Consider the following 25,362-nt stretch of genomic DNA (forward strand, 5'->3'; position numbering starts at 1 on the left):
AAAACTACTGAAACACATTTTTGTTGAAGTTATACACACATTTATTCAATATGAAAAGGCGAAAACTCCAGTGATTTAACACAAAATTAACAAGTACAAAATACAGCTAATATGTAGTCGTCACCATATTGTTTGAATTTTCCAAAATCTAAAAATATAGATTTGGTCCTTTCAAAATGCAAGGTATAAAATCCCTAAGACATTGTGATGCAAGCGTTCCGATCACTTTTAATTAAACTATTTTAGAAAAAGAAACTTTTCAAATGAAGACAGTTTTAAATTCACTTCACAACATAAATACAGTAAAAAATTAAAAAGGTAAACTGAAAAATTCTCAGGAGTTGTCAGAAAAATCTAAATGAAAATCACATTAAGTAAACTAAACACAACCAGACGGGCTACTGAGCAATACAATATTTTAGCAAGTGCAATTACATTAAAAAGACTGAAAAGTGGGAAAATTCCTCATTAGCAAGATTTGATCAAATACATTTCATTACATGACAGAAATGTGTTTCTTTCTAGAAAGTTTATCTTTGGAAGGGGATTTGTGAGATTCTGAATTCAAATGTTTGCGCTTATCTGAGTTTTGGCCCATGTCTCGTAAAAATAAACAGAGGGCATCAAAATCAGATTTAAAATAAAAGGGAGATCAACTGTTGAAATCACCAATTCCCTTTGCAAGCACAGGAGCGATTACCTCACAAATCAGTTTCTGTCCTATTATGCATTGCTTTGGTCATCATCTGGGGAAAGATACAAGAGCACAAACTTTAGATTAGTTTTTTTTAATTTTATTTAATGGTCAAAATAACAGTGATTAGAAAGTAGTTCTGTCACATTTGGAAGACGCCGTACAGCAAGATTCATAAAAGGAGTAAAGATGAAAGCGCTGGATTATCGGTAAACTAGTCACATCTTATCTCATATTTGCTGCCAGCAAACTCCATCCAAGAACTTCGGCTGCGTTCACGTCATGCATGGTTGTCGATCGACTCGCTACTCTTTTTGTTTTGCTCTCTCCATTCTGAGCAATTCTATCTGATCTGTCTCGGATCTGTACGGTGAATTTAGATGCCTGACGGTTTTTGTACCGCTCACTCGAGGAAAAAAGTATGAGAACCACTGATCTGGGGTAGTAATGAGTGGGCACAACCGTTTAATAGAGGCAAACGTACCTAAAGCGGGTTGATTGACATAGTCGTCGTCGTCGTCGTCGTCGTCATCGTCTGTATTGTTCCCAGATGAAAACACACAAATACTGACAAATTAAGCAGAGAAATTGGATGTGACGTCAGTCATGTAAGCCATATAAAGATGGGAATTTGCGGAATATTCTTAGGTATTATTGACCGAGTTATCTCAGATGTACAGATTAAATCCAGTGCACTCATAGTTCCCGTGCAGATAGTTTGAAAATCTGTGCTCACCCTCAACAAAAGCAGAAGCAACATCCAACACACTGCTGAATCAGGCGTTCTGATCCAGATGGACTTTTCCTCCTACACTTCCATCAGCTGCACTAAGGTTTTTGATGTAAAACAGCAAACAAACAGTTCTTTGAGAAGCCACTGAGATACTGTAAATCCCCTTCAGTCTTGGTATTTTCTCTGTTAAACCATGTTGACCAACGCTCCATCCAGGATTTTGGTGAGAATTTTATTTTATTTTTTTATATAAACACTGGGGTCTCCCATACCCACTATGTACTGGAATTACAATAATAATAAATATAGCTGCAGGCAGCAATACACGGGGTCCAGTTTAGTCATGTTAGGTACGTATTACAGGTTTCCGAGGTTCCGTAAAACACATCGTATTGCACTTACGCTCAAGAACGGTGTTTCAACAATTTCGATCTTAGAACTTCCTGCGTTATGACAACGCCTCTTGTGACCGGTCATAGTTTTCGGGGTTTTGTGACACGCAGAACGAGTTAGTTTTCAGAGTTTCCTTTAAACGCTGCGTCGGCTCGGCAGGGCTCCAGACTTAGCTTTTTCCACCACCGACTCGAAGTGAACGTAAACCGTCCCAAAATCGAAATGTTGTTTCTTTACTCTATAGTAGTTTGTTGTGAGTGGCATAATAAAAAAAACACCATTAAAATGTGGCGGAAATAAATGACTACATTTATTTGGCTCCATTCGAAGAAATAGGTTTGGGACACAATTCTAGATTATTAAAAGGTAAATACAACAAAGCGATAACATGACGAGGTACAACGCTTCTTTTCTTGGCTGGTAGCAGAGAACAGCAGAATGACTCGTAAATATCAACCATAATTAAAAGGTTTTGTTGGGGGTTTTTTTTAACATCAATGAAAACAATATTCCTCTTGAGGACTCGTTGAAAAGCCTCTGAGAAGGCTAACAGAGCTAGCAATGGATCCCGAGGACAAGTTACGGGGACAGCGTGTCCCAATTCCCCGTTAGCAGCGTTAGCCAGAGCCACTAGCCCCGGCCAGGAGGCAGGACTGGCTGTGTAGGCGCTGCAGCGGTGTGTGTGTGTGTGTGTGTGTGTGTGTGTGTGTGTGTGTGTGTGTGTGTGTGTGTGTGTGTGTGTGTGTGTGTGTGTGTGTGTGTGTGTGTGTGTGTGTGTGTGTGTGTGTGTGTGTGTGTGTGTGTCTCTCTCTCTCTCAACTTGCTGTCAGAGTAGAGAGAGCGAGCCGAGCGCAGCTGGTACTGGACAATAGGTGGATATTTGGTGTAATTTTTTTTGGCTTAGTGGGCTGATACATACATACAAGGGTCCCCTTCATGCAGGAGACGTCCCGGGGATGATCTGGAGGCCTGCCGGGATCGTCTGTGAACAAACACCATGCTGGATGAGAATGACTTCTGAGAGACGAAGCTTGGACTTGTATAACTTTGAATGGTTACGTCACAAAAGAGCCCGCGCCTGAAACTAATTAAATTACGAAGATTTAGTCGTGTTAGGTACGTATTACAGTCGTCCGGTTCTGCGAAACGCAGCGTGAGTTACAAATTTCCGAGGTAACCGTGAACGCCGCGTCGGCTCCTCCGGTTTGTAATCTCAACAAGAGTAAAATAGTGTGGGAGAAAACCAGGCCTACGCAGCGCAACTCTCTGTGTAGAGATCAGTTCATGATGTCACAAGGCGCCCCGCTCCACAAAACTGATCAAGATACGCTAACGTTCATCAACTTCTGGCAAATTCGCAACGGTTGTGCACATTCCTGCTACAAATGTAGATCGATGTGGATAAAACTTGCGCCACAAGAAGAACACCCAGGTTCCAACAAGACCTCAATGTCCAGGGGTTCTGGGATTGTCCTGTTCCAGACACTTTTAGCCTGAAAAATGCCAAGACGACTAATAATAACAAAAAATATGAGTAAAATAATAATAATAATTAATTTTAAAAAGTAAATAAATAAATGTGTATTTATTATATTATTTATTTAGTTATTAATTTGTTTTTATTAAAATATAATTATAGCAAAAAATGATAAGAGTAAAATAATTATAATAAAAATGAATTTTAAAAAGTACATAAATAAATAGTATATGTATTTATTATATTTATTTATTTACTTATTTTATTTTTATTATTTTACTCATATCATTTTTTGTTATTATTAGTCTTCTTGGCATTTTTCCAGGCTAAAATGTATTGATCTTTATATAATAGTGCTGTGGCCCATCCTTGAGACTTCACTGCCCAGTGATTATATTGTTCTAGCTATGGAATCAGACATCTACATCTATTTATTTTCCTCAATTTAACATTGTGGATATAGACTTCCATGGCATCCTTCCAAGGTCACATATCATAGCAGTGTTTGGGGCTGTTGTGATATGTCGTGGTCAGTTGTTGATGGAATTATTTTAAATCGGCACAATTGGATTTTCACTCATGTCAGCATCAAATAACAATAGTAAACTATTTACCGGTGGCAAGGTTGATGTAATCCCCGTCTGCTGTGGAGAAAGACGGAGCAGAGTGAGTCTACAGCTCTGGAACGTGCACAGATCAGAGAATTCGGGACAAGTTGTTGAACCAACGTACAAGTCTGGGACCGGGCGATTCTAATGCCTTCCAAGGAAAGACCGAGAACTTTAGAAATCATTCAAACGGAAACACAACGTGCAACGACCCAAAGCACCAGAAAGCATTGAAATGGAAAAAGGATTTCGTGGGAGCAATTGAGAAAACTGTGGAATACAGTTTTGTGCGTACGTGTAGATAAGACCAACAAGACCATGTCAGGTGGGCTGCCAGAAAGGTTTCTAAGATTCAGTGTTACTTCCAAACGTCTTGCATGCGTTGCCGGTAATCTGACCGCATGCGAGAAGAAGCCCGACAGAAGGCTTCAATCTCAACACAGTCATGGCTGCACGGACTGCAAGTACGTTTGTAATATGTCTTGTTGGAGAACAGAGGTGTATGACTCTGGTGTCGAAGACAAAACAGATCTTTGTAAGAAGATCGTCAAAATAGTCCCGTATAAGCAGGGGAAATTGCATTTTATAGCAACAACAGAGTACAGCAACAACTATGTCTACTGAAAATGCAGACTTTTAACAGCCTTCACCGCCACTTTCACAGCCACTTCTCCCCGCACAGGGTTGTATCTAAGGATGTTATTTAACGTAAAGAGATAACAGTTTGGGGTGAAGGGTTGGTCGCTGCCGGTTCTCCCAGAGAGGCTTCCGGCTCCGGAGGGACTTGTGGAGCTGCAACAAGCAAACAAACAAACACTCACCGTCTCCCTTAGGCATTTTTCCCACATTCACGTAGGTTTCCACTGTGGACAACAAATACAACAGGACAATCAAAGCATTACAGGTTTATTAATCACCTCTGATCTGTATTTAACACATAAGATATATATATATATATATCTTTTTTTTTTTTTTTTAAACAGCATTTGAAGGTTCCTTTCTCAATGTTTGTGAGTGAGACACACACACACACACACACACACACACACACACACACACACACACACACACACACACACACACACACACACACACACACCCCTCAAAACTCAAAAGGACGCCAAGACCGATTTCTTTCCACTCCAATTGGGGCCGTACTGACAACTGACGAAGCACTTGGGGGGGGGGGGGGGGGGGGGGGGGGGGACACAAAAAAACAAAACTTGAAGCAAATCACTCGGGACCTTTAATGGCGGCTGCACGGCGACAGGTGAGAGCCTACCTGAACTCTGGTTTGAGGCGAGGCTCTGACTGGACCGACGGACGTCAGCCGGCTGCGGATCCGGCAAAACCTCGCTGCGAGGGAGGCAGAGGGCGACGGTGAGGACGCGAGCGAGAAGGGAAAGCAGCGGAAATAACCGCACAGAAGGCGGAGACGTACATGTAGTTTCTGTTGTTGTCGTCTTCGTCCTCCGCAGGGCTTTCGTAGTCGGGCCCTGGAAAACGGTGACGATAATGGAAATAGTCAAATGTGGACGGACGAGGGGACGGAGAGATGAATTCAACTTAGCATTTTATGCGGGACGTGTGGTTCAAATCACAGCACGATGATTCAGAGATCCAAGTTTGATATTTGGCTTCATCAGGTGTTGTCTGCTTGACCTCCATGACTTCAGCGTCTCACTAAGATCTTTTGTTTGTGGTCATTTCTCTTTATTATATTCAACGTGAAATGGGTAGCTTACACTTTTTGGTCAGTTTTGCCACTGAACGCTGTTACAGGTCAACTGAACATAAAAGTTTTTATTATTATTTTTTTTTTTTAATTATTATTATTATTTGTTATTATTATTTTCATCTTCAACCCTATTTCGGGTGTTCCGCTTCACATGTGTGTGAACGAAAAGAGTATGGGCATTTCCTGTTTCTGATTTCAGAACGACATTTTCTCCGACGTATTGTTGTATTGTAGAAAAATAAAATAAACTCGTAACATGGAAATATCAAACTAACGGCCACAACCATATATTTAACATGGGCCCGGTTGAGATTGTCCTTTTACGTCTTTTCAGAGTTATCACGAACGTCCATGCAATCCCGTCTACGCGGGGTCCTATGACGAGAGACTCATAATTCAGTCTAATCCTAGGCGCAAGTAAAGGAGAGTTGAAGTTACCGTCTGTGTGATTCTCATAACTTGGAACGCTTTCTGTAAAGACAAATTGAAAAAGAAGAAACTGTTTATCACCACAGGCTTGAACAAACTCTAACACTAGCTGTCTGCAGACAGCCAGTTACACCAACATAGCTCATTTCAAAGCAGATTTGTGCATAATACTAAATACCCGCCGAAGAATAAAAATAAACAAATCTCACCGTTCTCTGTGGGAGTGAAGGACTGGTGCCGAATGATTGGAGCTTGACTCAACGACGGCGAGCTGAGGAGGACACAAGGAGACAGAGCTCAGTTGACCTGGGGTTTGCTTTGAAGTGGAACAAAACACTTGCGCATCACGTGAAGCGGGTTGGCCCCTTCGCGTCGGATAGAGCGGTAAATATGATTTATAAATATAAACCAAACTCACAAGTGGTAAAAGGGGGTTGAGGACGGATGGATGCTGTTCAGGCTGCTGCTCGGCTGGTCTGCGGATGCGAAGAAATAAAACAGGAACATTTGCAGCATCGCCCCGGCAACCAGAAGAACCGGATTTGTGTCATTAAATACGTGGAAGAAAAATAAATTTAAAAAAAATTGGATAAAAGAAAGGATGAATTAATGAATAGATTGTGTTTCAGAATCAGAATCAGAAATACTTATTAAAAAATTACTTTGATGCAGTGTAACAACGGATTTAATTCTACTCCGTGTCTACGTTTGAAAATGGCGACTGTTGCCAACGTGTCACCCTCCTCATCCTCCCTGTGACTGAGGGAGGATGAGGAGGGGACACACAGAGCGACTGAGTCATCATGGCTTTCTGTGGTTGTCTTGAAAGAGAACCCGTCTACCCACACACACACACACACACACACACACACACACACACACACACACACACACACACACACACACACACACACACACACACACACACACACACACACACACACACACACACACACACACACACACACACACACACACACTTTTACGCAGAATTTATCTGCATTTGATTGACATGGGGCCCCACTCCATTTACCTTCAGTCTTTTATATATTATTAGGGAGTTAAAAATGTAGCGGTAAATGTAGTGAAATTCTGCTATTGGTGTTGTATTGACTTCTCTGTCTAAGTTAGGGCAACAATAAACACACAGGAATTGTACTTCCTGCTTTCTTTATTTTTTTTTTTTAGGGGAAAAAAAACAAAAACAAAACAACAGTCGATCACCTGACAACAGAACCAGACCGGTCTCTAAACAGCATCGTACTCACATGGTTGGATAATACTGAAGGATCTGAAAGAGAGAGAACATTAGAGAACCCGGGATGTGAGCCGTTCATTCACAATCGTTAAACAGTAAGATCACTTTGTCACATCAACATAACATGAACTTGATTAAAACGTCAAATTAGAATTTAATCTTAATTCTGCATTTAATATTGGTACATTTTTGTGTTGCTGTTTTTCAGTGTAGAAATAATTACAATCAATACACAAGTTCAAAGCCCACACAAATACAACAGGAGCAATATATAGACACAGGGATTATGACATGTGATTTACATTGTAAACTTAAAAAAAACAAAAAAAACAATGGAGCTTACGGTATGTATTCGTCTGAGGCATGTTCTTGTCTGATAAACACTAGAAAGAAAAAGAAAATATTTTGGGGGGATAAAGGGTTAATATTAATACACACTTATTACACTGATCAGCCACAACATTTAAACCACCACTAATAACCACTAATATTGTGTAACTACTCGTGCCGCCAAAACAGCTCAGACGCGTTGAGGCGTGGACTCCACAAGACCTCTGAAGGTGTCCTGTGGTATCTGGCACCAAGATGTGAGCAGCAGATCCTTTTGTTGGGACAAGTGGCCAAATTGTGACGGCTAGACGACTGGGTCAGAGCATCTCCAAAACGGCAGGTCTTGTGAGGTGTTCGCAGTATGCAGTGGTTAGTATCTACCAAAAGTGGTCCAAGGAAGGACAACCGGTAAACTAGCGACAGGGTCATGGGTGTTTAAGGGCTAATTGATGCGCGTTGGGAACCAAGGCTCGCCCGTCTGGTCCGATCCCACAGAAGTGCTTCTGTAGCACAAGTTTCTGAAAAAGTTGATGCTGTTATGATAGAAAGGTGTCAGAACACACAGTGCATCACAGCTTGCTGTGTATGGAGCTGTGTAGCCACAGACGGGTCAGAGTGTCCATGTTGACCCCTGTCCACCGCTGAAAGCACCTACAATGGGCACGTGAGCGTCAGAACTGGACCATGGAGCAATGGAAGAAGGAGGCCTGGTCCGAGGAATCATGCTTTCTTCTACATCATGTGGATGGGCGGGGTTAGGGTCCGATCCAATCATGCATCTTTGGGATGTCCTGGAACAACAAGCCTGATCCATGGAGGGCCAGAAACCACAGGACACCTTCAGAGGTGTGGCGAAGTCCATGCCTCCACGGGAAGGAGATAAAAATTGTATTTAACTTATACTTGGGATGAGGGATGTCCAGTTAAGCGCTGAGCAGTTATTTGGTGAAGGACAGTTAGATTACGCTAATGAGGTCAGACATGGACGAAAAGACTAAAAACAATTAATTTATTATATATGTTTTTCTTGGCCTTCACGTGTCAGGCTGTGTACCTAGCGGGCCCTTGGTCCCACAGTCGATGCAGGCTGCCGCCAGCAGGATGATGGACAGGAGGACAATTGCAGCGACCAGGTAGCCGCTCCAGCCGATCATCATGTCAGGAGCTGTTGCCATGGACTGTCGTAACGTAGGAAAACGTTACATTAGAACATCATCTGGGGTCAGTTATCTTGTTTTTCCAATCAATAATTGACGCAGGCTCTTATTTAATGTTTAACTTAAAAAAAAAAAAAAAAAATCGTAATATGTTCATGTCGACCTAGGAACCATAACTTTTTAGTTCACATCGTCCCACTTCAGATTTTGGCCTGTCACGTCTTTTTGGAGTTTTTGTGCATACAGACGTGGACAAATTTGTTGATATGTTGTATGATGTTGACAGCTTCTTTTATGTTTTTCTTTCAAAAGTGGACTCCTCCTGGGTCTTCTTCAATGGAGCCCACTGTCACTCAATAAGAGACAGACGGTGCGATCAGACACCGATGCGCCTTGACCTTGGGAGTTCAGCTTGCACCTCTTTGGAAGTTGTCCTTGGCTCTTTCTCTACCATTCGCACTATCCTTCTGTTCAATCTGGGGCCGATTTTCATCTTCCAATTATTTATAATCTTTTCTAAGGGGTACCAACAAATCTGTCCAGGTCATTTTAGAATATTATTGATTTCTTTAGCAATAATTTATCTATTTCACAGTTTCTTTGCTTTACTCTATGGCATACCAAAGGCATGCAGGTGTACATGAGATAATAGCTTTTAATTTCATCACTTTTCAGGAGGAATGAAGCATTGTTTCAATGAGCTGTATGGGTACCAACAAATTTGTCCACGTCTGTGCATACATTCGTGAGTCTTGATGGTGAGACGTGACATGAGAGATGTCACATTTCTAATTCAGTCTGATCCTACATGCAAGTTAAAGAGCGTTGAATTTACCATCTGCATGATTCTCATAATTTGGAATGCTTTCTGTAAGGACAAATTTGAAAAAAGAAACTAGTTAACAAAAATAAACATTAATGTAATGAAGTTGATTTCTTTTGCATTTGTACTTTTGAGTATTCCTCTGATTCTTAACTCCTGCTACAATTGCAGGTGGTTGACTTAAAATGGGGTACGGTAGGACTTTCTATTTGTGAGCCTGGAAGGTCCACCTCTGTGCTGAAGCACTCCCAAAAAGACCAAGCAGCAGCCTTGGAGAAGCTCTCCATGTGCCAAAATGTTGGGGATGTTTAGGTTTAAGGTTAGAAGTTGTTGAATTCGGTATTGTGTTTGAGATAGTTATGTTTAGTTATATATGTTCGGGGGGGTAAAGATCTGGGAGTCATCAGTGAGCAATCGCAGCGAACGTGGGAAAAAACGCTTTCCGCACACCAGAGGCCCCAATTGAAGCCTATCCAATTGTAGAAACGATGAGGGAATGACAGTGCACCTCGAAAAGGGTTTTTCAGCCTCCCTGTGCAATTCAAGACTTAAACATGACTGGCAGCCATCTTGTACCGGGCTCCATGTTGAACAAGCAGCAACGGATTTTCCTAAAAAATTGAACCTTGATCTTCATAATCAGTTTGCATGTACATAAACTTATATAGAGTGGTAACTGCTTGTCATTTTTATCTGACCCGCGTCCAAGGCCTGGGATGGTAAATAGTCTTGATTGGCCAAACCAGTTGAGTAGATGGATGGCATGTTGTAAGGCGTCCAAATATTTGCTTTAAAGCACATTGGACGGTGGCTTAAACTTTTCACAACATAAGTGCTTTCATAAGAGGCATTTCACCTCTCTATGTTATTGGGACATGGCTGTTGCCACTGTTGTTTTATTGTATATTGTCTATTTAAACCACTCATATTTTAAATGCAACGCAAATATGTTTAAATAATAAATTAACAAATTGCTTTGTCTTTCAGTCCACATATCAAGTTGGTTGACTATTTAAAAAAAAAAAAAAATGGACTGTTGCACATTCTCAATAAATAAACAGCTAGTTTATAGCTTATAAATAGCTAGTAGTGCGTGTGTGCTTAAACACTTTGGTATTGAGACCTTGTCTATCTCAAGATGGCTCCTCCATCTCCTAGAGGCGACAAAGTACACCACCAGTAAACAAGACGATAAGACAATAGCAAGACCAAAGTAGACTCACCCACACCTGAGAAGTGGAATGGAGAGGATCAGTTCCGTCAGTTTGAGGAGCCGCTGGCTGGCGTTTCATGAGGCGTCTATGGAGAGCAAACACCTGCCATGGCTGCCGAGTTCACCCCTCACTGCTGAGACGATCCTCTACCTTCTTCACTTTCCTCAACTTGTTGTTTATTCGGCCCCTTATGCTGTGTGTCGCTCTCTCTTTCCCTCTCTCTAGCTTCAAACCCCACCCTCCTTCCTTTCACTCGAGAAGCTCCGCTAGTCACATCAACCAACCACCTCTGACGGCCTCTTGGAGACGTTTGATTTCACCTCCCGCCACAGGCACTTCAATCATTTGTCATCTTTCTTGAATTCTCACACCCTTTTCTAGTTGACACCAAAACAAATAATTAAAAATTAAAAAAATAAAAATCACAATGAAATAGAACAACCATACGGGAATTCCATAAAGAATCATATTATGATTTATTAGGAACATGACCAATTCTGGAGCACTGACATACCTCTGAATGAAGGGTTGTAGTAGCAATAGGGGGCCGAATGAAAAATATAATCATCTAGCAATTTCTCCAACAGTAGACTAAAGGAAAAACTAAATCTTTGAACCTTTATCATAAACTCTTTCCACCATGTTGTAAGCGTGAGAAGGTGGCAGGCCCACATCTCAAAGGTCAACTCTGTTCCTTTTTGTTTTTTACATAAAACACCTCAGAGCTGCCAAGTCCTACCATCACACCTCAGTGCAGAACGGAGTGAAGACTGCAGCAAGAATTGCTCACATCCTCCCACCTAAACAGGAAACCACACGGAGGGGAGGAAGCCGAGAGATAGATGACACTCACTCTCATCCCTCCTTCCCTACGAAGACGAGGAGTCGTCCCTTAGTGAGCGAGAAAGTGACCTTTACCCTATAATGGTAAAGGTCAAGGTGAAGCCCCTCTTGGGTGCCTCAGGTCAAATTTGAGGATTACATTTTGTGCTGAAAGCAACAGTCACAAAAATGTCAGCCAATTTAAAAATAGGCTTTGTTTTCCATAAATATAGAATTTTGAAAACTAAGTTTAAGGGTTTGTGTGATTACTTTGACTTTTTGGTTGGAATATTTTAACTTGTAAGTGCAACTAGGATTCAATTTGACCCCACTAAAGCCAAATGAAAACACCAAACAAGTAACACAACACATTGATTCAACGCGATTCATTAAAGTAGACAATTCTGAGAATGTGTGTGCAGGAGAGGACGCCAACTCAACAGCACCGTTGAACAGGAAACCATGCCAATTATGTGTTACTATGGTAACAGACTCTGCAAGTTCTACTGCAGCATTGAATCTAGAGGGAATAGAACTTTTAAAAACATGAATCTGTCTCATCGGTGCCACATTTGCCCAATGGAAGGAAGATCATAACAGAGACTGGGAATGCTGGGGATTAGTATGGGAACTGCTCCACTGAGCTCACTAGTTGTACTGACACAATTACAAAGCATTTATGAATGAAAACGCTCACTACTCCTCTGAGCTGCTGTGGATCTGCTGAATCAATTAGTTTTTTTATTTTTATTAACCGCAGGCTTCATGGAAAAGAACACAAAACAAAATGCATATATCCACAATGCCTAGCAGTACGTAAATTATTTAATAGCTTAACTGATATGATGAAATTCGGATTAATTCTTACTACCTGTAAATTTATGGACGGTTGACCCGAGGAACCGCCAAAGTGCAACATTTTGTGCAAACAGATTTTTACCGTTACATTTTGCATGTATTATTAAACCTTTATTGTTAGAGTTAAATAATGACAGATTAAGAATAATAATGACCTAAAAGCAGCCTGGCAATCTTGTAATACTTGAAGTGTTATAATATATGCCAATGTGACTTAAAGGATATAATACACAGTATATGCTTAGTCACATTGGCAGTTGATAATATTCCTGCACCAGACCACAGAGGTGTGTGTTGGGTGTGTAGTGTGTGAATATGCGCATGCTGCACAAACATAGCAAATTGTTTAGTAAGTAAATTCCCGTTGTTTTAATGTTTCACAAAACACTATTGTCTAAAAAAAAAACTGATGTTATCAAACATTTGTACATACTGACAATCATTTAAAGATTTTTTTTTTTTTGCTTAATGTACCTGTTTTTATGCAAATGTGCCTGGAACCTTTCACACTCTAAGTAATCTCAAATGTGATTAAACCCCAAAATGATCCAAATTTCCTACTCCAACCCCTTCACCGAAAAAACACCTGGTGGTAAAAAAAAAAAAACCTGCAAGTTTTGGAAAGGATAAAGGTGTGAAGTGTTGTTTTGGTAGATGACAGGGGTCTGCTGCTGTCAGATAAACCATGCGCTTGAAGTTTTCCCATCAATGTTTGAAGTGAAACCATAATGAAAGGAAAAATAAAACTCACCAGAGTGTCAGAGTTACAATAAAAGTAGTGGTTGACAACTGAAGGACCTGGTGATTTCACCCTTTCTAGTAGATGGTTCAGAACTGTCAGGTCAAAAACTATAGAGTAGTCAAGTTATTCTTAAAATATACACGTTCAACCATATACAACCACTTGAAAAGAGATTAATTACATATTTCAATACTTACAAAAATAAAATAAAAGTCAAAGTTGGCTGTAGAATGTTTTTGGTTGTCATACTGCAAGAGTAGAGGTTATACTTAAAATATGGATTCGATTTACGTATTTATAAAGGTTGCATTCATGTAATCATGGTCCAGTGATTGGACAAGCTCCTTGGCACCAACCCAAAATGTTTCAGTTTCAGCAGATGCTCTGCATTGTCTCATGAGAATTAAAAAGTCCAACTGTTAAAATCTTTTTTTTTTTTTTTTTTTATCTTCTCAGAGACAGTAACAAAGGTCCAGACTCGCCAGCAGGGGGCGCTCTGAGTCTCCAGTGTGTTCCCCCAGCAGATACATTTCCCATAAGCCCTTGGGGTAAGGAGCACTTCCATAAATGAAGTCGAATGCCTGGTGCGTTTAAGAACAAAAGAAAAACAAGTCGTCTGCCAGATGATCAGTGGATGCAAACTTCTCCTAAAAAATAGCTTTTAGCTTCTCCCCGGGCAAAACAAGATTATTAAAAAGCTGAAAAACTTAAAATATATCTTTCTAAAACTCTTGAAGACAGTTTCCACAGTCCTAAAAACAGACAAGTCCCTCCGGCCATGTTAAACACAGGGGACTCAATCAGAACAAAACTCTCCCAAAAAGGAGCCTGTGACATCTGCCGTCCCTCATCAAATCAGCACGCTGGACACGGGCACCTTAGTCGACCGTCCACTTTTGGGAACAACGATTGGCTCATCATCTTTTAAGAAAAAAATAAAAATAAATACAAACAAATAAGAAATGAAAACAATCAACATTTCACATTCTGCTTATTTTCCCCACATTTCAGGATGATCCAACTTTAATTTTACACACGAATAAAAAAGTTGGGTTGTTTTTTTTTGCACATATACAGTTTTGGACCCCAAATATTTGCATTTAGGCTGCACCCCGCCTCCCGCCAAGCCTTACCTGTTTGGATGTAGTTCTCAGCGCGGTCGCGGTCGCCCTTGATGAAGAGTGCGGTGGCAAGGAAGAAGCCCCCTCCCGCCACGGCCACGAAGGAGCACAGCAGCAGGGAGAGCTGCAGCGAGCGGAACTGCCACAGGTACGAATCGGCCTCCCTCAGATTGTCAGAGAGCTGTTGAACGCACAGAGACAGTCACTCAGCAGGCCGCCACGACAGAAGCTCGTCAATAGAAGCAAACTCTTCCCCCCCGCCCTCATGGTTTTAGTGTCACCACTTGATTTACTACCTTTCTGCTGCTATTGCTCTGCTTGGTAAAAGTGTCTGAGATCGGTGATGAGACAGGACAAGCAGAACATTACAGATAACATGTAGCAGCAGATCTGGAGTCCGCAAGATAGAAACATGATGATGCCCTTCACACAAACGACAGAATGGAAAAATCTGTTGTTGACACTCCCTGTTGAGCTGTCTGTGTGCACTGACCTACATAAAACAAAATATTCTTACACAACATTTTACAAAAACGCTGGGAACTGCTTGTGTCAGATCTGCCCGGTGTTTTTCGGGCGATTCACGTTTTTTTAAAGCAGCTATCCTTTCATGAGCCTATCAGGCTCCACTTGGTTTATGGCACATCAATAAGCTCTGCCACCTAACAAAGTGTGAAGGTATTATTGGACAACTATAATTCATGCATTCATGAGTACCATCTTGAATATTACTTTAATAACTAATGAATACTAATCATATAATATGTACATTTATTTTATTTGCTATTGGTTGTGGGGAAAACTGCAACAAATCTAGTAATTGTGGGGGCAGTGGCTCAGAAGGGTAGAGCAGGTCGTCTGGTAATCGGAACGTAATTGCCAGTTCAATTCCCAGCTCCCCCTGGCACCTCTATATGGCAGCCCACTGCTCCTAGATACTTCAGATACTAGGAGGGGTAAATGCAGAGAAATTGCAAAACTGTCTCCGTTGTAGGAGTAATAAAGTTATATAAAAAAATAAAAAACATAATAATAATAATTGCATAATGAAATGTAAGGCAATCGCCCTAGTGCAGCAAGCAAAAGCACATTTTGTCGCCCTCAGTGAGACTGGCACTTCATGCCGCCCTGCTTAGTTGTGTGTCTACATACCACTCCTATGAGGTAGGGGCTCCCCGCGTCGCCTAGTAAATGAGACAGAACGATCTGGAATGACTCCGCCGTGGCACGCCGCGTGGGAACCACGACGTACTGCGGAGAGAGAGAGAAACACGACGCTCAGAACAGACATTAGATCCGAGCGACGGAAATTGACAACAAGCTTCAACAATCAATATTGAAGTTTATACGGTCCCCCTTTCCTGCGTCCAAGCATATTCCCCACATTCTACGTCGATTAAATGTGAGGGAAAGGGAGCGATAGGAGGTAAAATAAGAGTTCTACAGAGAGCGAATGGGAGGTGTAAACCATTCTTACCAGTAATATATCTGCCACTATGGCCCAGTTCATGGAGAGGAAGGTCTCTCCCAGGAAGATGAAGACCTGAAGTGACACGGACAGAAAACACTTTAGATACCTTACAACTGACTGGTTATGTGTGAACAGGCTGGGGCTGCTAAGAGACGGAAACTAGATGTCACATCCTTGTCTTCTGTTTGGTCTCTGGATTGTAATACACCACCGTAACACCTTAAACTAGGAACTGGGACATTGTGCACAACCAAAGAACCGTAACGTGCATGTTTGTTTATTCAAGATAAGATACAGAAATTCAGGTGTCACAGGGTTAGACGTCGACAGAACAGTGAAAGTCAGAAGGGGATGTGGAGTTATAGGCTGCAGTGGCTTTACAGTAGGTGTGATATAAATACACAGAGCATTACGTTTAAGACCAAACATGGCAACCGTACCCTTGCATTAAACTGGAGGAGATTAAACAAAGTATTCCTCGAGCATGTATTACAGAAAAATACATGGAGACTTGGTTCCTTGAAACAATCCTATTCATCAATTGACAAAATCCCAGGTCAAAATAGACCAAATAAAAAAATAATCTTTACATCCACTTTAAGCACCCAGGAAACTCACGTATGTGGCGATGGTGCTGGCCTGGGCGAAGACGATGGCCAGGTAGAGGAAGGGCGCTGAGAGGAGCAGCCCTGCGGCGCACACCAGGGGGTCGGCCTGCTCTGTGCGCTTCCTGAGCCTCCGGCTGACCTCCGCACCGCTGGCGACACCCAGAACGCCCGTCACGCAGGTGATGATCCCAAAGTACAGACTGGGGTGGCGGGGGGTGGGGGTAGATTCAGACAACTATTTAGTCAGAAGTCACAATTGATATCTGAGTTTTTGATCCTATTTAATTGTTAGCTATTCTCCCAGTTTTTTTTCCCCACCAAAATAAGCTTATGTTAAATAATTTTCATATACGGTGACAATTTACCATCAAGGTTATGAAATACTTCTGATTGACTTCCCGGCACAGTTATGATCAGAAACTAAGGTATCTTTTGTGCAACGTTTTCCCCTTTAACACCAGAACTGATCTAGTTGCTTCAGGCACACAGGGAGTTAGAAATAATAAGAGCTAACCGCTATTATTATTTGTAACCTCCTGGTGAAATGAAAAGCCATGGAATCTTTATATAAATCTCAACTGAAAAGAGATCAATTAGAATGTCGGTTCAGTTGCATAGACATCACTCTTAACACATAATAGGAGCCCTGAGAGTCTGTCATTCGAACACTTATGACACTTCAAGCAACCAGTAATGACTACTTGATGAGTCAATCAGGTCTCTGGGATTCAATCAGCCTTGTCTGTGTAAACCTGTCTGTGTCTCTGTGTGACGTAAAAGCGGGGGCTGTGGGTGCATGTGTGGTGCAGCCCCGCGTTGGGTTACCTGTCAGAGGTGTCGCAGGGCGCTTGCACACAGGGGGTCTTCTCCCCCGTGAACACCGCGGCTCTGAAGAGGAAGGCTGGAGCCCACAGGGCCAGAGAGCCTGTCACAAAGGCCACCGCCGTGAAACCGAAGGTGGACAGCATGAAACTACGGCTGCAAGAGGAACACCGCACATCAAAGCAACGTTCAACTCATTTAACAGATTGAGGCATGACCCGTGTAAGTCTCCATACTCTGCAAAGAACTACATTCTTATCAGGCATATAGAAAGCTGCAACAGGTGTGTTACGTTGCTCGAGAGCAATACATGCAGCAGACTTCCTTCAGTCAATTCTATTCTGTAGGTAAGAAACCTTCTTTACATAGAAGACAGAACCGAATTAGAACTTTCCTTACCAAAGTGGTTTCTACGGCCGCATTCCGCGAAATGATGTAAATTCAACAGAAGTGGGAAGTATATTACACCACTTCTTCATAATAGGGGGACAGATATACCTTTTCAAAAAAAAAAAAAAAAAAAAAAAAAAAAGGTGGCCTCCATCCTTCCAAGGAAGGCTCACACCTCTTCTCAACAAACACTGATCTGACCTTGCACTCCCGTAAAGCTTTAACCTCCTGACCTGCACGGTGCTCGCCCTGTCGGTCGCCTCCGGTTTCCGCAATTGAGGTGATCTGCAACGACCGGCCCTGTTGCCCCAGAAGGCCTCGGCGGTAAGCTAATACTTCCGACCTACGTCTGCTCAGCCGGGCATCTGCCCAGCTGCCCTCAACTCTAGATGTGACAGACATGTGGCCTCCTTACTGCAAAGTCACCGCGTAACAAGTCATTCATAATTAATGAACTGACTGTTTTGAATAACTTGGGACTTTCTCATGGTAACTGAGACATGGTTGGCTCCTGCAGATTCTGCTGTGTAAGTGGCCCCCTGGATTTTAATCATTTCCATCCTCCTTGACCCTGCGGGAGAGGCGTGGTTCAGCTGTTTGTTTGTTTGTTGTTGTTTTCTTTTAAGAAATGTTTTAAGTGCCCAATTATTTCCTTTGGTAATTTTATTACATTTGAGGTGTTAAGCTTTCTTATAACAGCTCCTGCTCCTTTAATGTGTATTTAGTTTATAGACCACCTGGGAACAACAATTGTATCACCAAATACTCTGTCATACAAACAATAGATAAGAGTTCAGAGTCCTTATTCTAGGCGACTTTAATATCCATGTATGTTGTTCTTCCCACCTCATGTCTGGTGAGTTCCTGGACCTTGTCGAATCGTTTAACCTGCTACAATCAGTTAAAGAACCAACACATTCCCAAGGTCATATCCTTGATCTGGTACTTTCTATGTTTCTGCCCAGAGAATGTGGATTTACTAGATGTCTTTGTTTTGGACCAAAAAAATAAATTAGAGAACCAGAAAGCTTAAATCGAACACCCTGCCCTGGCTTAATGATCACATCCGATCCCTGAAACGCCTCTGATAAAAATATGAATGGACCTGGAAAGTCAGCAATCGTTCACAACTTTTCTGGCATAATATCTAAAAACAATCGTAGGCCAAAAACCTTATTCAGTGTTATCAGTTCTGTTCAAAATGGACCAGCCAGTACAGATCTGGAACACTGAAATGATTGGACAGAGAAATTTGCTGCTCATTATATTGGGAAGCTGGAGAGCATTCGGTCTCAGATTTCACCCGATCCATGACATCTACACACCGTCAACAATAACATTGCTTCCCTCACCCAGTTTTAAACTACTAACATCTCAGCACTCGGTAAATACATTTATCAAATTAAATCAAAATAAAAATTAAGATATTATTCCAACCAAGTTTTGAATAGCTTAACACTTTGTAACCTTCTTGAATTCACCATGCCAAGAGCTGTGGTAAGGCATATGAAAATATTTTTACATTTTAACTGTAGGGTAAAAAGGTACACTAGAAAATAGATCAGATCTATAATGCACTGCAGGTATTGGTCACATGAAGGTGGAAAAAGCTAATATAGTTGGCTTCAACTAGACAGGCCCGTTATGCAGCCCTGGTTGAGGCCTACTTTTTGAGCAGGGCCTTGAGGTCTGCCAGCCAACTGGTCCTGTGCAGCTGGTGCTCTGACCGGGCCTCGATGGCTCCTCTCCTGGGCTCCTGGACCACAAAGAGCAGCAGGACCACAGCGATGAGACCCAGGCCTGGAGTCACCTGGAGGAACACCACAGAGACACACACCATGAGCCTGCCAGTGACTGAACTACAGACTTTTATTTCTCTAAGTGTCTGTTCTGTGCCCTCAACCCAATAATAACTAAGCGCCCAGCCCTTGCCTATAACGCATCAATGCTTTTTCCCTCCATATGAAATGTGAACACAGCCAAACTCAGAGGAACTTACCCGTAGAGCCCAGTGCCAGTCCTTAGCGACGTTATCCACCTTGGACCCCACTATGTAGCCCAGACCGCTGACAAACCACAGAATGGGAAAAGTATATATTGTTGAGCTAACTATATAGGCATATAATGTTTTGGAAACAAAATACACAGGAGCAGTTCTAAAAAAGAGTTTAGGTAATAACGGCAAAAACAAAAATATATGATGTGACAATATTTCGGAGATCCCAGTCCAAAGATAGTGTATGATATTGGCGAGAAATAGCTTCTAAACATTGACCATTTAATGCAGGCGAGAAAAAGGTGAATATTAGACGGATTAGTTATACGGACATACTGCCCAAGTGTTCCCAGGTTAGGAGGACCACTTTACTATCATACAGCATTATGAGCATGAAAAGACATCACTTAAGCTATATACTGTACATAAATATAACGTATTAGGATAACCGAAATTCCAGTTCATAATGAGTCACATACTAGGATATTGATACCAGCTATAATGTTAATCTCACCTGCCGACTGGGATGGCGAAGTAGAAGATGGAAAGCATCTGTGTGCGTTTTGTCTTGACATAAAGGTCTGCGATGATTGTGGGGGCGATGGTGGAGTAACTAGCTTCTCCCACGCCAACCAGGCCTCGTGTACACAGAAGAGCCCAAAAATGCTGGGTGGGGTGGGGGGCATATATGCTTTATTCATCATTTATTTTATTTATTGATTATACAAGCTCACAGGGAGATTGAGTTTATCACAGCTTTAGGAAGGGGGATACTGGTCGTTTTTGGGGTCACCATACACACCTCGATATCACAATGACATTTAGCCACTGCTTCAGTATGTATTCTTTTAGTACAGGTACTCCTCACTTAACGACCGAGTTCCGTTCCTAGGACCAGGTCGTTAAGCAAATTGGTCGATAAGCGAGGACCCGTGTTATTTCAGGGTAAGGGGGCGTGGCCATTGGGAACGCTAGTGTAGTGAATACTGACAGACTGCGGGAACGAAGCTGAGGCTGAGAACGGTGATGAGGTGAGATGGATACAGTGTGTACAGTGTATATAGTATATGCAGTGTATATAGAGTATACAGCGTATAAAGGGTAATGCGTGAGGAGATGCTTGACCCTGAGATGACACGGTATTGTAAGCAGTGTACAATACCAACTGGTCAGAGAGCTGGTCCTAAGTCCGAACGGTCGTTAAACAGGTAGGTCGTTAAGTGAGGAGTACCTGTATTGGGATTTTCCGGTTACAATTTTAAAAATGCAAAGATCGAGCATGCCGAATAAGTGAAAGGCAACTGCAGTGCCTTCATGGTCAGTAGATTGTCAATGTGGATGAAAAATCCCAAAAAACAACAGCACCCTCAAATGAAACCACCATCTCAAGTGAAGTTTATATGATACTTTAACATTCCAATTTCTTAAAGGTTGTTTAACACTTTTTATTAACTGCATAACTGCAGACACCTTTAGTAATTATAATAAATCAAAAATACATGACTATTGTTCACCTAGACTTAGGATGGCAAATAAGTGTCAGAATTCCATATTCAACTCACCTCTTTAGGTGTAAAGGAGCTAGCCAGAGTAACTAGCGACCAGAAAGCGATGCCACCGCTCATAATGTGCTTCCTGTTGTACCTGTCGCCAAGGTAGCCGAAGTATGGAGCCAGCAACATGTAACTGCAAATAAAAACTGAAGACACAGCATGTCTTAGTTATCTCAAATGGTCTTATCCAGTTGTTTTATATCCTGACACATTTCATAACTAGCAAAGTCTCCAAATACAGGACACAATTTGCAGTGACTAAATGAATGGAGTTGCAGGCATATCCCTGGTCACCTTGACCATCTCCTTTCAGTTAGCAATTGAGACGGACCAACACTGATAACGATACTGGTCCCGTATTGGGCCAAAATACAGTATCCTTATTAGAGAAAATAGAAAATGTTGACCATATCAAATTCTCTAATGGAGAAAAACATAAGCGCTTAATCATTCTGCTCTACTGTACACTAACAAGATCTATACTGTTTGTCAGCCAAAACTATGAGTTTAGGATTCAGAACAGTTAGGTTAGGTGTCACGGTAACATCCAGTAAAATAACTGTTTATTTTAGCCGACTACTTGCAGGTTTCAGGTTCTCAGTAGGACACAGAAAATGAATATTATTTTGGCATCTCCTTACTAGGGATGGACGATATATCTATATAATATCGTCTGTGTCTGGGATTTTTGTTATCGGAATACCAAGATATAATTAATTGTTGTTTTTAAGGCTGCATTACAGCAAAGTGATGCAATATTCTGGCTGCTCTAATCAATGCCTCTGCCTGCTTGGTTAGAAAATCCACATTACTAAACATTGTTTTTCCAAGTATTTCTTGTGTGTGAATACCTCATAAAAGCACCAATAGTCATCAGAGACATATCGTTATCGAGGTATTCATCCAAAAATATTGTGATATTAAATTTTGGCAGTTTCGCCCGGCCCGAGAATGGACAAACTACGTTTCAGTATAGGCTCATTCTGCTGCTGTCCAATGAGAATGAATGAGACTCAATGCAAAATTCAATTCAAGACTTCACGAACGGAATAAGAGAGATTTTCATTTCAAAAGATTCAATTGTGTATGTTTTCAAACAGGGAAGGAAACCCTGTCTTTGTATTGTATTTTCTCATCAGTCTGTTCAAATAAAAGTGATTGTGACATCTCACATGTGGCTTTGACTTACAACTGAACTTTGGCCCACCTCGCATAAAATACAGACATGTATATATTGTGAATCGCCATTCAGCCTAAAAATACAGAGATGTGATTTTTGGTCCATACCACCCAACCTTACTCCTTACCAGTTTGTAGTAAGCCTGACTTTCCATCGCCAATTTGAAAGTAATTCTCGATGTCAGGAAGCACACCTAATGGGGTGGGCACAGTACATAAATTACATGGTACTCAACGTGCATGATATTACTATAGACATTCATCCTTAACTTTTTTTCCTTTTTGTTTAATCATCATTAAAATTTATCAGCTTCTGTTACATTTCATCCACTAAACAGCAACTAGTCGATTTGTCTTTCATACGAGCCACTTACAACTCAACTATTGAAAATAATTTTTTATGAATCCCAAATGACTGCCAGTGAGGCCTGCTTGCATACCGGCTACAGTGAACCTGTCCATGTAATTGAGCAGGTTGATGTAGCAGAGGATAGCTACGGTTAGCACTGCTCTGACATCAGACACGCCGCTGGCTGGCTCCTCCTCCCTGTGCTGTCCAGACTCTGCCCCCAAATCCTCCGCCCCCTCTGTCTCACTGTCGTCAGAGAGGAAGGGCGTCGAGTCGGTGATGGGCTCGCCCAAAGACATGGCCGCTGCTTCTGTGGATGCATCAAGACATCGGTTTGGACCAATTCGAAAGACGACAGAATTACAATGTCAAGACAACGTGCACAATCAAAGCCCATATTATAAACACTCTGCAATATAATTCAGAGCAAAAAAAAAATAAAAAACTCTGAAGGGGCTTCTTATTGACCTTTCGTTCCAGTTTGTTTTCACATTAAAAGATAAAATGGTTTTCATATACCGCGTTTAATCATTATAAATTCAGAGAAATGTGGCACAGTAAATGTTTACAGAATGTTGTTATTCAGATTTGAAAAAGGAATTTCAGCTAATTTATGTATGATACATGGAAGCAAAATAATGTTACTATCAACTCCATTTTAAGTTGCATGTGTCCAACTCATGATTGTAAAAGGTTGACCAATGATGCCGGCAGTCTTCTGTATTGCATCATAGTGGATTTAGTGATTTCACCAAATGTCAGATCTTATCAAACTCTTTTGAAACCTGTGGTTTACATCCCTACACAGCAACATAAGGAACAAAATGTCTTTCATTATCATGTAAAACCACTGCAATATATTCAACACAGTCTGAAGTAGATATGATCAGGTCTATTTTTCACCAACAAAGTTTTATTTTATCTTGCCAACTGTTGAAATACAGCAACAAGAATTTTTTGTGTCAACACGATCACATTTTAGTAATCTCGGTAGGAAAAGCCAGCCAAACACCAGTACATTAAGAACATAGAGACCAGAGAGATAGTGTCAGCTATCTGCACTGAAAAAAACAACAACCACCTTTATTTTGTCTCTAAAACAGCGATTCTCTCAAATGTCATATGAAGGAACATCAATTTGATACACATTTGGCCAAAGACCCTATTTGATGACATTTTGTCCCCGGGACCCCAATCCGAGAAGGATTTTTATTCTAAGATAAGATTGAGTCCAAACGTCCATACCGGTCTACTGTGGTCAGGGAGAGCACAGTAAGATGAGCAAAACAGTCATTATTGTACATTGAACCACTGGCATTTCCTCCCAATGTCAGTGAAGGAGCGTGAGAAAAGATCTGAGGTAGACTGAAGAAAGGTTTGAGAACCACGGCTCTTAAACGTGCCATTTTATGACAACATGGATGCCTTCATAGCTGGTACTAGCTTTGGGGGTCATCGCAGCCAGTGCACAGGGATAATGTGATTAGCTAAGGGAAACAGGGGTCTGCACGGGAAGTCAACAACCCCAGTTTCACAACCTAACACAGTGAAAATACAGTCGTGTGTGCGTGTGTGTGTGTGTGTGGTGGGGATAAGACCAAATGAAAGTATTTTGACTCTTTCCAAACTCTTCGGGGGGATTTGAGAATGATGGTCTGGACAGACAGTAGCCAGGTTTCATGAAAGGGAAGACTTTTTCGACGACACATCACGTCAACAATGTATTCCAGAACATGTTCATTGTTTAGAGAAGACTCATGACGTATTGACGCGAATTGTGCGTCAGTAAAGTATGAACGTTCTCAAACAGGAGCGCCACCAGATCAAGCAATATCCCCACCACCGTGTAGAACAACCTTTGCCTGTTCGGATCGGGGCTTGTAGTGTAATCCGCCCCACACACAGACGATTTCATGGTCGCCACAACTAAAACGCTCCCGTATTTACCGACAGTTTTGAATGGTTAACGGTTGACGTTCAACGCAGGTACCACCGCGTAATCACCCGACAGCAAAATCGCTATCGTGAGTGTGTGCTTCCCCGTTGGACGTCGGTCAGCGTCCGTGAGAAGCAAATGACTCGCCTGTCTTGTTTACCTGAGAGGAGTCCGGCTCGGCGCTTCTCAATAAATCCCGTCGCCGCTCCGAGACCAGTGCGGTCCTTTCGAAAATCAGGTCAAAAAACTCATGGCCAGAGAGAGACTGCCGTGCGACCTTTTTTTTTGGTGTTTGTTTGTTTGTTTGTTTGTTTGTTTTCACAGAGGACACCGGCGAACGGCTGATGAAGTCAAACAAACACTGGCACACGCAGGGAACCGCGTACGCTTCCACTCGTCGCGGCGGCCATGTTGGGTCTGCCCCGACTTCCGCTTTGACTCACGTGACTTTAGCGCTCGCGGCCGGCGGGTTTCGCGTTCTGTCGATGACGACACAGGGGCCGAGCCGCTCGCGGTCCCCGGGCCCCGGGGGGCGTCGTCGCGTCGTCGTCCGTAGGACACGCGATCGAAGGCTCTCCGTCACACGGCACGGCGCCGGGCCGTGTCTCCCGATTTCGGAGCGCGATACAACGTCTGCGGTTATTCCCAAAGGTGCGAACAG

General features: G+C 42.0%; 2 protein-coding genes across 3 annotated transcripts; both read right to left on the reverse strand.

The window, feature by feature from the left end:
• Window positions 1-75: 75 nt before the first annotated feature.
• Window positions 76-10,972, reverse strand: lat (linker for activation of T cells). 2 transcript variants are annotated; one of them, XM_080009121.1, is made up of 14 exons: window positions 10,870-10,972; window positions 8,715-8,838; window positions 7,674-7,713; window positions 7,341-7,363; window positions 6,491-6,548; window positions 6,282-6,343; window positions 6,082-6,114; window positions 5,347-5,401; window positions 5,188-5,261; window positions 4,727-4,768; window positions 3,912-3,938; window positions 2,740-2,802; window positions 1,179-1,229; window positions 76-746 (listed from the first exon to the last, which is right to left on the reverse strand). In XM_080009121.1, exons 1-14 carry the CDS (start codon window positions 10,930-10,932, stop codon window positions 724-726), a joined length of 738 nt encoding a protein of 245 aa, XP_079865247.1. In that variant the 5' UTR covers window positions 10,933-10,972; the 3' UTR covers window positions 76-723. The 2 variants fall into 2 exon arrangements, with proteins under 2 accessions (XP_079865247.1, XP_079865246.1); XM_080009120.1 differs by having other exon boundaries at window positions 3,912-3,941.
• A 534-nt stretch (window positions 10,973-11,506) lies between these two features.
• On the reverse strand, window positions 11,507-25,106 carry spns1 (SPNS lysolipid transporter 1, lysophospholipid). The gene is made up of 13 exons (XM_080009223.1): window positions 24,862-25,106; window positions 22,857-23,075; window positions 22,545-22,610; window positions 21,247-21,383; window positions 20,199-20,350; window positions 19,688-19,754; window positions 19,356-19,498; window positions 17,302-17,454; window positions 16,487-16,676; window positions 15,875-15,940; window positions 15,550-15,648; window positions 14,410-14,578; window positions 11,507-14,197 (listed from the first exon to the last, which is right to left on the reverse strand). Exons 2-13 carry the CDS (start codon window positions 23,062-23,064, stop codon window positions 14,127-14,129), a joined length of 1,521 nt encoding a protein of 506 aa, XP_079865349.1. The 5' UTR covers window positions 23,065-23,075; window positions 24,862-25,106; the 3' UTR covers window positions 11,507-14,126.
• Between the last annotated feature and the right edge of the window lie 256 nt (window positions 25,107-25,362).

Source organism: Zeus faber (genome assembly GCF_960531495.2).
Source record: "Zeus faber genome assembly, chromosome: 11".
Taxonomy (NCBI): Eukaryota; Metazoa; Chordata; class Actinopteri; order Zeiformes; family Zeidae; genus Zeus; species Zeus faber.

Coding starts and splice junctions, on each gene's coding strand:
- lat (XM_080009120.1), bottom strand. CDS start 10,932: ATGAAACGCCAGCCAGCGGCTCCTCAAACTGACGGAACTGATCCTCTC. Junction 4,769..5,187: donor CGCCTCAAACCAGAGTTCAG/GTAGGCTCTCAC, acceptor TGTTGTCCACAG/TGGAAACCTACGTGAATGTG. Junction 3,942..4,726: donor AAAAATGCCTAAGGGAGACG/GTGAGTGTTTGT, acceptor CTTTCTCCACAG/CAGACGGGGATTACATCAAC.
- spns1 (XM_080009223.1), bottom strand. CDS start 23,064: ATGTCTTTGGGCGAGCCCATCACCGACTCGACGCCCTTCCTCTCTGAC. Junction 16,677..17,301: donor CCCTGCGACACCTCTGACAG/GTAACCCAACGC, acceptor CCGCCACCCCAG/TCTGTACTTTGGGATCATCA. Junction 14,579..15,549: donor GCCCCTACCTCATAGGAGTG/GTATGTAGACAC, acceptor TGCGTTCAACAG/CTCTCTGACAATCTGAGGGA.